The sequence below is a fragment of the Nicotiana tomentosiformis genome, chromosome 9 (assembly GCF_000390325.3).
Source record: "Nicotiana tomentosiformis chromosome 9, ASM39032v3, whole genome shotgun sequence".
NCBI classification, from domain to species: domain Eukaryota; kingdom Viridiplantae; phylum Streptophyta; class Magnoliopsida; order Solanales; family Solanaceae; genus Nicotiana; species Nicotiana tomentosiformis.
In genome coordinates this window covers 40,589,683-40,603,029 of record NC_090820.1, presented here as the reverse complement: position 1 = coordinate 40,603,029, position 13,347 = coordinate 40,589,683, and the positions used below count along the sequence as shown (strand labels likewise).

At 37.8% G+C, this 13,347-nt stretch overlaps 1 protein-coding gene across 1 annotated transcript; it reads left to right on the top strand.

Annotated features, from left to right (window-relative positions):
• Positions 1 to 10,019: 10,019 nt before the first annotated feature.
• Positions 10,020 to 13,191, top strand: LOC104120821 (RAN GTPase-activating protein 2). Its single transcript, XM_009632669.4, has 2 exons — positions 10,020 to 10,157; positions 11,232 to 13,191. The coding sequence occupies exon 2, from the start codon at positions 11,243 to 11,245 to the stop codon at positions 12,872 to 12,874; it is 1,632 nt and encodes a 543-aa protein (XP_009630964.1). The 5' UTR covers positions 10,020 to 10,157; positions 11,232 to 11,242; the 3' UTR covers positions 12,875 to 13,191.
• The last annotated feature ends 156 nt before the right edge of the window (positions 13,192 to 13,347 follow it).

Genomic DNA, 13,347 nt, shown 5'->3' with positions numbered 1-13,347 from the left:
AGGCAAGTCTTAACATACTGAGCAACATCATCAGCTATTTAAGGCCAATAATAAGCACGGTGCAACAACTCCATGGTGTGTTCTTCACCTGGGTGGCCAGCCCACAAAGTATCATGGCACTCCATCAAAAGAGTCTTTCACATATCTCATCCTTTAGGAACATAACGACAGTTCTCTTTCACCTTCAGGAATCCATCTTCCATGTAGAACTTGCGAGTCTTGCCCTATCCTACCAAATCCACCAAATACTGTGCAGCAAGATCTTTTGGGAATATATCCTCGATCTTGTCTCTTAAAGTGGTGGCCACTTCGCTCCCCTTTAGGGTGGCAAGTAGGCACACCGATGCTAGGTCGGCCCTTCAACTAAGTGCATCAGCAACTTTGTTGGTCTTTCCACTTCGGTACTCCAGGTTGAAGTAAAATTCCGCTAGGAGTTCCTACCACCCAGCCTGTCAGCCATTCAGCTTTGGTTGGGTCATGAAATGACTAATATCCGTGTTATCCATCTTGACCACGAATGTGGTTTCCATCAGATAGTGTCTCCAAAGGCGTAAGAAGTGGACAACATTCAATAATTCTTTTTCATGGGCAGTATAGCGTTGTACTGCATCCTTCAATTTTCGGCTCTCGTACGCAACTGGATGCCCCTCTTGTAGCAAGACTCCACCTAGAGCATAGTCAGAGGCATCCCTTTGTACTTCAAATAACTTGGCCAAATCAGGAAGGGCCTAGATGGGGCTACTAGACATAGCCGTTTTCAATGCGTTGAAGGCCTCCACTCGCCTGGGACCCCAATCCCAAGGCATGACTTTATTTAGGAGTTCTTTCAACGGCACTGCAATGAGAGAGTAATTTTTCACAAACCGCCGATGAAAGTTGCATAGGACAAGGAACGCCATCAAGGCGTGGATATCCTTAGACGGTGGCCAATCTGTGATAGCCTGAATCTTCTGTTGGTCTATCTTGATCTGCCCTTCCTCGATGACATGTATAAGGAATTCAATATGTTTTTCGGTGAAGGAGCACTTGGATAGCTTCACATATAATTTGTGTTCTGTAGTAGGGCTAGTACCTTCCACGGGTGCTCCAGGTGTTCCTCTAATATTTTTCTATATACCACAATATCATCTAAGTAGACCACTACTAATTCGTTAATATAATCTCGGAATACTTGGTTCATCAGGTTGTAAAATGTGGCTGGAGCAATTAGTCAAGCCGAATGGCATGACCAGGAAGTTGTACGACCCATATCTTATCACACAGGTCGTCTTGTGTTCTTCTCCCTCAGCAATTCGGACTTGCTAGTAACCTGTCTTTAGGTCTATTTTGGTGAACACTATAACACCACCTAGTCTATCGAACAAGTCTGCTATTAGCGGGATAAGATACTTGTTCTTCACGATGATTTTGCTTAGGGCCCGATAATCCACTTAGAGTCGTAAGGTGCCATCCTATTTCTTTTGGAATAGCACAGGGGACACATATGGGGAGTTGGACGGCACAATGATCCCCGTGTCCAGCATTTTCATCAACTGTCTCCGAAGCTCGGTGAGTTCGGGTTGTGACATTCTGTGGCTTTGCACCGACACAATCTCAATCTCACAGTCCATATTGCACCTAGGTAGGAGTCGCTTTGGCATGTCCTGTGGCATGACATATTCAAACTCCTTTAGCAGCTCTGTCACGGGTGCATGAATGGGAACCGAAGAGCATTCAATATCTTCAATACAAAGGGTATCCAGGAACGTAAGTTCATGTATTTTGACTACCTTCTTCAAATGCAAGGTCGAGATATTCTCTACGGCCATATTTATGGTTGTGCATGGGATAATGCAGGGCTTGGCCCCGTTTTCTCTCATCACTAGCATGTCGGCATAAGGTATATGAATGGTGTTTGTTTGCCTCATGAATTCCAATCCAACTATCAGCTCGCAGTCATCTATGATCACCACGCGCAAGTTGAATTTCCTTCATAAGGACCATGCTTCACTGGCAATCCTTTGGCTATTCCACCCACTGGCTGAGGCGGTGAGTTGATAGACTTGACACGACACCTGCCCTTTCCCACAACTAGACCAAGGCGCTCTACCTGAGTTGAGGCTAAGTAGTTGTGAGTAGCACCCGTGTATATCATCACCGGAATGGGCTTGCCATTAACTTTTATTTCGACAAACATCAGGGTCTTCTCTTGGTTAAGAAGAGGCCCTCATCCGCCTTCTTTTTCCCTTTCTTGATGGTTGAGAATAGGTTCTTCTTCTTACGGATGTCGGCACATGTTCCCACCAAGGCCTCAGAAATAGAACAAACAAGTGCGTTGAAGGCACCTATTGGTTCTGTTTGGTCAGCATTATCTATATCGTCATCCGCCCCATCATCTAAAGTTTGATGGGCATTAATTTGTGCCTATGGGCATTCATTGTTCCAATGTGGCCCGCCACAATGGCGATATCCTAAAGAGGGCTTCCTCCCCCGATCGTTGTTGTGAGATGCAACACTATTATTGCCTGAGGAATGAGTCTTAGATTTGGTTGCACTTTGATCTCTCCTATTTTTGCTACGGCCACCATTGCTAGGATGCCCCCCTTTGTATACTCCTCGGATATGCGGTTGAGGCCTATTTTTTCGAGCTTCCACTTGGTAGTCCCCAAGGCATTCCGCTGCTTGGATCGCCTTGGGTAAAGTCTCTACCATTTGTCTTTGCAGCTCCATATGGGCATAAGGTTTCAAACCTTCCAGGAATGTGAAGAGATTGTCTTTGTCCCCCGTATCCCGTATGTTCAGCATTAGTGCAAAGAATTCCCACACGTAGTCCTAAACAGACTTGGTCTAGCAAAGTTCCCGGAGCTTTCTCCACGCACTGTATTCATATTTTTTGGGGAAGAACTGTAGGCGTATGGCTGCCTTTAGGTCTCCCCATGTCTCAAGAGTATCTTCACCTACCCTGATGGCTTCGTATTTCACCTAACGCCAGAGTTTAACATCAGCCTGCAGATACATGGTAGCAGTTTCTACTTTTTTTGCTTCTTCTAACTCCCCCACGACATTGAAGTATTGTTCGATGTTGAAGATGAAGTTATCCACTTCATTGGCATTACTGAGCCTCGTTGTAGGGTTTCAGCTCAGGAATCTTTAGCTTTTGTGGTATAGGAGAGAGGTTCACAACACCCACGATCTGGTTTTCGCCTCCTCTAAGTAGGCCTTGCAATGCAGCGTTGACAACATTGAGATAGCCCATCAAGTTGTCTATGGTTTGTTGTATGGCAGTCACCTTGTCTGCCTCTTGTTCCCTATAAGCTAAATCCCCGGTCCGCTCATGTTGGAGGCCCTCGAATTTACTAAAAATTTTGGTTGCCTCTATGGCTACCATTTGCCAGTCTCTTTCAAAGTCGCGACTGATGTTTGCCATATCACTTTCGGCCTTCCGCATCCTGTGGTCCAGGTCGTCCAACTTTTGCACTAGGTTGGTTCTAAGATCAGGCATCGTATTCATGATGGGTTGTAATACGTTAACTGTCTCTTCAAGGGCCGCAATGCGGTCCCCATGATTCACCATGGTCGGAAATGATAGTAATGGAAATGTGTTCCCTCGTCCGATGTCGAGCCTAGGCTCTGATACCAACTGTTATGTGGCGCCTTCCTAAGATTTCTTGGAAAAGCGACGTAAGGCTAAGCAACCGATGTCCGTGCGGTTACTATCTTTCAACTGGGGTCCCATTCGTATGCTAGACGAGACTGTCAATGTCGTACGGAAAAAAAATCAATGTCGAGAGCAATTGAGAGAACAGAAAAGAGAATGAGAATGAAAGAAAGCTTAGTTGCGTTAATGAAAACTATTACAGAAAGGCAACACACTGCCGAGGAAAAGAGACACCAATATAGAGAATTATTTGCTTGCTTCAAAATTTGATTACTTGATCTCCCCCTAATAATGTTTAAAAAAAATAAACCAAAGTTACAGGACTTGACATAACTAAGCTAGAGAGACACAATGAAAATACATGAAGTAAAGCTACTCTATATTTACAATAAAAAGGACTTAGATTCCTACAAGGTAGAAACAGGTCTGTTGACATCAACCTGATTTTTAGCATAAGTACAAGCATGCTTGTCATTTGACGCGACCAAGATCACGGGTCCGTCCATGATGCTAGGCGTTGGGAGGCTTACCAAAACGTGATGATACGCGTCCAAGGGTCATGGGATATGGCTGGAAAGCCGCCCGTGACAACACACGCAAACACAGTCTGCTATTATTAGGGAAACGAGGACTTTGTCGTGTTCTTGCTTTTTCTACTAACTAAAACAATACCTATGCTTTTGAGTCCTATCCAGTCAAAGCAATTTTCCAAGACTCGTTATCTCGAGATACGGAATCACACATTGCAAGTTGTTTCCAATTTATAATATGGTTGTTAGGAGTTCTATAAGAAAGCTCACTTGAGTAACCTGTATCTCAACTACTTCAAGTCCTGTTTTATTTATAAAAATCAACACACTGCACGTCAAAATGTTAAATGAAAAGATATAGATTAAATCACTGAATTCACTTCTGTGTTTTCAATCTGTAAAAATTGAAAAACCCCGGTTTGAACATTAATATAGCAATTTTCAGATGACTTTGTTACATTCTTCCTGAAGTAATTCATTTCAAATGCTGTAATGAAGACTCATATATATTCAATTCTCAGGGACATTGAGTTCAATATGTGAATTACGTAGAGTAATCTAATAACATGTGGAGGTTGAATATTACAATTTTGATTTTCTAATCTAATGCTAGAGAAGCAACGCACTGATCAAAAAGAGTTGTGAATGACTTGTGACTATGAAATTTGAAAATAGAACTAACGTGATCTTGTCATTAACGTTAATATATAGAATCGTTGCTTTTGACTTCATATGTAATAAAATTGAAAAATAGAAAAATCTTTTAAAAGTTCTATAAGGCAACGTGAGCTCGAGAGGAAGGGTTGCCACACGCTCTAACAAATTGATCTACTCCAGCAAGTTGAGCGGTCTCGTATAAACTTTAACAAATAATAGGCATATTCTTTGAGAATATTAAGAAAATGTGAGTGTTTTATTGGAACATAGAACGTGACTACATTTGTATGAAATTGAACCTCCTAAAAATAATATTTAGTTTTTATTGATTCATGTAAATAAATAATACTTAGTAATTTACTGAATTATTCTTGTTATCCTCGGATCTTGTTCACTAGCTTCTAAAATTTCTTGCTCGTTTAATCTTTACTATCAATAAAACAAATGTGGTGGTATCTTTCAAAATTTACAGTTAGGCAAGATAAATGCATTTGTTAATTTTTAAAATGTAGACGTTTAAATATAATAATTCGATTCTTATTTGACCTTTTATCTATTACATCTTTCATATAAAAGTAATATGAAATGCTAAAAAGAAGGAAATTAGTCCCAAAAACCTACTTTTGAAAGCTGGATTAGGAGACTTTATACTGTCCCAGGATTTACAGCAGCAACCAAGAAAGTTATTATCTCCATGACCCAAATTAGTTGCACACACACGGCGGGGTGAAGCTACATTGTCCTAAGGTTGGTTAATTGATCATCCTTTGTCGAAAAATTATATTATGCAGATAAAATGTTATATAACATATATTGAACACTCTTTATCGAAAAAAAAATCATTTCTTTCAAGTTTGAACACCCTTGAAAAAAATCCTGACTTCGGCACTACACACATCTAAGGTGGATTTTGTGCAAATTATGTGTTAATATGTCCGAGCGAGTTTCGGAAGAGGTTAAAGCATTATTAATTTGCTACTAACCTTCACCGAATAATCGTTCACGGACCAAAAAATCTTAACTCCAGCGACCTCCTCTATTTCTTAACCATTATACACTGAACATGCAGAATATAGTTGATGTATAATCTGCTTATAATCGGTGTATATACATTATATATTATTATATATTTATTATATCCTGATTATACATAAATTATATAATGGCGAGCCTTGTCAAAAAAAATCTCCTCTCGACAATGACTTCCTTTTCCTCCATCTCTTAGCTTTTCTTAAAAGCCCTTCAGAAAAGGAGCTATACAATATATGTGAAATTGGTGGAGAGGATGTTTGTGAAATTGACGAAACTCTTTTGTGGAAATGATTGTCACGATCCAAAATCACGTGATCAGCACCTGATATACTAGTCGACCCGAGCGAACTAAACCATATAATGTACCCAAATCATATGTAAGAAATTAATTTAACTAAGAAAACTTTTTGAAAATCATATATATTTCCAAATTACATGATGGAAAAAAAAAATTCAAATCAAAATCATACATGAAACCTTTCATAATAATAATGAGATCAAATACAATAAATATCTTTTTATGTATGGCATGTACTATCCCATTACTATAAATCTATCATAATTATCTATGAGCATCTATCAAAGAATAAAACTAAACGCTTGGAACAATTCCTGACTAAAAGAAAATAAGAAAAATAACATAATAGCTACCACAGGATAGGAGTGGTGACTCACTATATACCTCGGAAAGAGAGTCATTCTAGCCCTGTCCGCATGTCACATATCATACCTCGTCCTAAAACATATAAAGTAAGCGGAGCCCTGGAGAGGAGCCCCTGAGGGCGGAGTATACCACCACAATACTCAATAAGTGTCATAGACTTTCTCTAACTCAAGTTCTTAGGACAAAAATTTATAAAAATACTATGCAACCAATATTTGGTATTAAAGTGATAAAGAGTTATATAAATCATGCTCTTTAAATCATTTTAAATGAAAAGACAAGTGAAATGTAAGTCATGATATAAGTTTTTTTAGAACATTTATATCAATCCAAAATTATAATATGAATCATATAAAACCAATCAATTACACTAAGTTACTTGGTCCTAAATATAAGAAAGTTATCTTTTACCTTTCACTCGGAGTACTATACTCATACCGACATGATAAACAACTACTACGTGATCAATTTAGCAACAAGTAGTTTGACCCTACTTGTCCGGTTGGCTTCCCACAGTGTCGTACGATTCGACTTTACCTTATTACTTTAAGTAATGATCATTTGCCCTCACAATGAGGGAATTTATCCCACAAATATCGGGTTAGCCTTAGAATGTGTCCCTACACTGGCACGTGTAGTTCCATAGTAACGAACTCAATATTCGAACCAATCTCGGTGGTCTCCAATAATAACTCCCAAAATATTTGGCATATAAAAAATAGATTCATAGTGTAATACACCAAGTGCTACTCCTTTGTTCAAATTTCAAAAGACATACTTTTTCATGAAAACATATCTTTAGCACTCAACATTTTATACTTTTATCAACACATAAAATTTTAATAAAATTTATAACGTTTTCCTTGAGTGTCATTTTGCCAACAAGTTTAGAAAATAAATTATTTACAAAAATTACATGACACTTCATAAGTAACAAACATAGAAACATATGGTGACATACTCCTCGCTTGCCCCCACAAGTACGGATGCACATTTATAAATAAGATCACGTATTAACTCAAAACATGTTTGTATAGAGAATCTCTCAAGAAGAGTAAGTCTTAATCAACTTATCTCAAACTTTAAGCCCCAAATAATACTATAACGCTCCGATTGATTAAAATGTTTAAATATCGCCAATAATTCAATATCTACCATTAGATATCCAACTACATAAAAAAATAAAAAGATTCATAAATAACCATTTAGGCTCCACAAATCCACTACAAATCTTCAACCAGCTCAAATTATCCGATATCTTCATCCATTAATCTATACAATTTCATTTTTATCATTTAATACTCATTTGGAGTCGCTAACGATACTATGTTAATTACTCAACATTATCAAGTCAATATTCATTGTCTTATCCAACAAAACCCTAGGTCAAAAAACATCCAATTCAAGAACAAGCGTTGTTTCTTATCCAAATGGTGATTCCCACTTCAATTCGTTCATCAATTAAGTTATCAAGTCTATTTGGAATTATTAGAAACTCAAAACAATTCCATTTATATCAATTCATCACTATTTATTTTCTTCTTTGTCCAAAATATTATTTTCCAGACCCACTCTTAAGGTTCTTGAAGTACTTCATTATTACTTCAAATAAACTTCATAAATATGCTACCCATACTCCAATATGTCATTATATAAAAAGTTCAAGTAAAGGAATTACCTCTTGGTGGAAGAATCTCACTATTTCTCTTTTAAATGTTCTTGAAGATTCAACCAATTTCCTTTGAATTTGGTCCATAATAAGGTTAGTGTTAACATCAAATGATGTTATATAATTATTCTTGTACCAAAGAAACTTACTTTAAAGTGTATTCATGGTGGAAGAGCTTTCTCTAGAAATCAATTCCAAGTTGAAGCACTAACTCTTTCTCTCTATAAACTCCTTGTTTCAACACTTTAAAAAGAGGTATGATAGGTGCGCAACCCCCTGCATAGGCTACGCACCAAGGCTAAGCATGATGGCCTTCTATTTCTCTTCAATTGGCAGCTTCTGGATCTGCCTACACATGCTACGCATGCTGTGTAGGCTATGCAGGACTCGCGTAGTTGTGTAGCTGTTGTGTTACCCTTCAATAAAAAGATCATAACTCCTAGTAGAAATGTCCAAATGACAAACGGTTTAAAGCATTAGAAACTATACACATAGACAATTCATTTGATAGGTCATTCACCGAAATAACATTTTATATCTTGGGAGTTGTGCTCATTTAAGATAGAATCTTGAGCAAATTTATTTGAAACTTTAGTCCATCATAGAGTTTCCAACTTGGCTTGGTCTTAAGACTCTTCCTGGACCCTAAATCACTTTTAATACACCTCGTACACCTATTATCATTTTCAAGTGATATACTCCATATCATTAACCCTCATTAATATGTAAATTAATATAATTAGCACACACCAATCTTCTTAATGACCTTTAAATACTTTGAAATATTTCGGGGTGCTACACTAATAGTGCACTTGTGGTGGCCAAAAGAACTTTCAGAGTGTTGGTCGTGCCTAGGGTATCAAATTGGCAGGTTGGGCTGATTTTGGGTGTGTCAAAATGGGTTAAGTCAATGACCCGCCCAAAATTACTTGGGCTGAGATAAGCTGGGTTAAGATGGGCTAAAATTTGGGTCATAACCCAACCCGCCCAACTTTAAACAAGCTTTAATTAATGTGTATTATTTTCTTATAAATTGTTTAATTATCAAATAAGAGTTTTTTCCTTTTGTTATAGTCCTATACATCATATCAAACAAAAAAGTTTATTTTAAAGATATTTTACCAAAAGTTACTCATTGAGTAATTTGGCTAAAAATTAGCCCAATTTTAAATGGGCTAAGATAAGTTGGAACAAGATGGACTAAGTTCAACAAATAGGCGGGTCAATGAGCATCCTAACCTTGGATGTGTTAGGCGGGTTAAATGGACTTGGGCTCAAATTGTCACCCCTAGTCACCGTGTATTGTGAATTTCTTTAATTGTTAATTAATGGGGAGAAGATCATTGTGGGTAGGTAGGAGAAATTAATTAGAAAGCTATTATTAATTTCAAAAGAGAACTTAACCATTGGAAAGCTGCTTCTTCTCCTTTTCTCCATGACTTTTTTTTATTGTCTTCTCAACTCTTTATTTCTGCAAATCTTATGAAATCTCATATAAAGAAGAAATACTTTATTAAATTAATTTAATTAAAATCGCTAATAAAAATAATTATAATTGTTTCAAAAATAATTTTACTTTTATTTTAATTGTAAAGATGTCCTTTGGTAATTTGTCATTTAAAGATACTTTTTAAAAAATAATTGTTAAACGCTTCACACGTCATTGGCTAAATACAAATTATTACTAAGTTAAAATATTTTTTCGGAAAACATTTTTTGAAAGAGATTTTTTTTATTTTTTTTAAGTTTGACCAAACATCAGATTATCACCATATACTTCTGCGCCACAAACAGCGTTTTCCACAAGCAAATTATTATTACAAAAAGAAACCAAGAGAACAGAATAAAACCCTGTTCCCACTCACACATTGGTCTCACTCCCCTAATTTTCTTCAGTTCCTCTGCAGTTCCCCTCACACCCTCTTCGCCGGCGCGTTCAATTCACGCCTTCTCTCTCGTAGTTCCCCGGTAAGTCAGAACATAAATAAACACAAAAGGACAAAAAGGGTTTTGTTTTTTCTCTCATTCCTAGGGTTTCTGCACATATGCTTTACATGTATCTACTTTTTTTCTTCTGTTCATTACTTAAGTTCATTTTTTTCATAGATCTATGTTGGGTTTTAAATTTATAATTTTTAATGTGCGTTCATGTGTGGTTTATTGTAGTTTTTACATGTTATTAGTTTTACTGTGGAAAGCTACATCTGCAATTGTTGGCTATAAAGATTTTTTGCTTATTACTACAAGTTTGTAGTTGTGTAGCATCGTTATACTTATATCCAAGAAAGTGTTTTTAGTGTGGTTAAATTGAATGCACCCCCGGAGTGTAACATTTTTTGTTTTGAATGTTATTACATTGTTGAATATGTAACTTAATCTCATTTTGCTTGATGGATGACTGTGGATTATTGGATTCAGTCGTATAAACAACATCATCATAATTTTGGCCTATAATATATCCTGTTTCCTCCCTTTTAGCCTTAGTCTGTTATTATCACATATCTTGTACTGTTATTACTTGCTATCGGTACTTCCTTAGTTGCTATCACTACATATCTTGTACTGTTATTACTTGCTATCAGTATTTCTTTCATTTTTTCTTTTGCTATCTTGGATTTAGTTTTCTAAATATCTTGTATGGCTATTACTTGATATCAGTGCTTCTTCCATCTTTTCTTTAGCTGAGGGTTTATCGGAAACAGTCTATAAGGCTGCGTACATCCTACCCTCCCTAGACCCTACATGTGGGAATACACTGGGTTGTTGTTGTTGTTGTAATATATCCCGTTTCCTATGAGGAAGAATTTGAACTCTTGAACTTTTGTTTCCTTCTGATTTATACTAGTTTGTATTATGTGGAGTAGGTAGGCAAAAACTTGTTCTTGGCCTGTTACTTTGTTTTGATTGTTGTGTCTCTTAACTGCAAGAGATAATTTCCGAGTTTTGTAGTAGTTAGTATTTCTTGAAAGATAATGACGTTATTTTATATAGAAATTAAGGCATGCTTTCCCGTATATAAACTTATGCTGTCCTTGATTCTAGGTTTTCTTCCAATGGATGCCACAATGCCGAATTCTCAGCGCAGACCATTTTCAATTAAGCTGTGGCCTCCAAGTGAGAACACAAGAAGAATGCTGGTGGAAAGAATGACGAATAATCTTTCTAGTCCAACCATTTTCACTCGCAAGTACCGCAGTCTATCCAAGGAAGATGCTGCCAAAAATGCTGAGCAAATTGAAGATGCAGCTTTTACCATTGCAAGTCAACATTATGAGAAGGAGCCTGATGGTGATGGGAGTTCCGCTGTGCAGCTTTATGCCAAGGAGTGCAGCAAGCTTATCCTGGAGATTTTAAAAAAGAGCCCCAAAACAGAGGAAAAGGAGATTTCAATTTCTGAGGTGGTTCCTGCTGTTCAGCAGAATCTTTTTGATATCTCGAAAGGTCAAAGAGCATTTATTGAAGCTGAAGAGGCTGAAGAACTTTTGAAGCCATTAAAAGAGCCTGGAAACCCTTACAGCAAAATTTGTTTCAGTAATAGAAGTTTCAGTCGAGGCGCGGCACGTGTTGCGGGCCCTATCTTGGCATCCTTGAAGGATCAATTGACAGAAGTTGATTTATCAGATTTTGTTGCTGGAAGAGTTGAGGCAGAAGCACTTGATGTCATGAATATGTTCTCAGAAGCTCTAGAAGGTTCTAACTTGAAGTTTCTGAATCTCTCTGACAATGCTCTGGGCGAGAAGGGAGTTAGAGCATTTGGAAAGCTCCTTCAGTCTCAAACCAACTTGGAGGAACTATTTTTGATCAACGATGGGATCTCACAGGAAGCTGCAAGGGCTGTTAGCGAGCTAGTTCCTTCCACCGGGAAGCTTAAGATTCTTCATTTTCATAATAATATGACAGGTGATGAAGGGGCTGTTGCCATTGCTGAAATTGTGAAGCGCTCCCCTTTATTGGAAGATTTCAGGTGCTCTTCTACAAGGGTATGCTCTGAAGGAGGGAGTGCCTTGTGTGAAGCACTTGGGATGTGCTCCCATTTGAAGAAGCTTGATTTGCGGGACAATATGTTTGGTCCAGAAGCTGGTCTTGTGCTAAGTAAGGCACTCAGCAAGCATGAAAATCTTACAGAAGTTTACCTGAGCTACCTTAATTTAGAGGATGAAGGAGCAATTGCAATAGCTAACGCTCTCAAAGATTCAGCCCCTTCACTTGGTGTCTTGGAGATGGCAGGTAATGATATAACTGGGGAAGCTGCTCCAGCAATAGCTTCTTGTATAGCTGCAAAGCAATTTCTTTCAAAGCTAAGCTTGGGTGAGAATGAACTTATGGATGAAGGTGCAATTGAGATTGCTAAGGCTCTTCGAGGACACAACCATCTGAAGGAAGTTGATATGAACACGAACGCACTAAGAAGGGCTGGGGCTAGAGTGCTGGCTCAAACCGTGCTGCACAAAGATCAGTTTAAATTACTAAATGTTAATGGGAATTTCATCTCAGAAGAAGGTGTTGATGAGTTGAAAGACATCTTTAAGAAATCTCCTGAACTGCTTGCATCCTTGGAAGATAATGACCCGCTGGGAGAAGATGACGATGACGATGATGAGGAAGAGGAGAAGGAATCTGGAGGTGAAGGCAAAGACGGTGAGGATGAACTGGAATCAAAACTCAAAAACCTGGACGTCAAGTGAGACGAGAGTCTCGGCACACCAGATAGCAATTAGAATCCGGTATTTGTTGACTTCTGCATGTTGCAGTTTTGGTTTTGCCATCTTTTGTTTATGCCAAGCTGGCCATATTATGTTCCTCCAGCAGGTGCTAACATATAATTCCATCAGTCATTTAAATTTGGTGGGATGAACTGTTGCTTTATTGGTCAACTTAGGTCTAGCTAAATTATGTAGGCTACTGGAGAAAACAATTATTTATGTTGAACTTTTTGGGGTTATGTAGACGGATAATCTCACCCTTTTTTATTCCTCTATTGCATTTGACTTGTTTGGTTTTATTAGCGAACTGAATACGTGTGCTAGTTTTCCTCCCTTATGAGTTATGATTTTATCAGACAAGCAAGCACGTTATTGCTGGAGTCTGTAGATTGCTTGTGACATTTTTCAAAAACTACTTTCATTTGAATTTTGGCAAGTACTAAATTTTCCTAAAC

What these genes read in the sequence shown, in the direction of transcription:
- LOC104120821 (XM_009632669.4), top strand. Translation starts at nt 11,243, where the DNA reads ATGGATGCCACAATGCCGAATTCTCAGCGCAGACCATTTTCAATTAAG.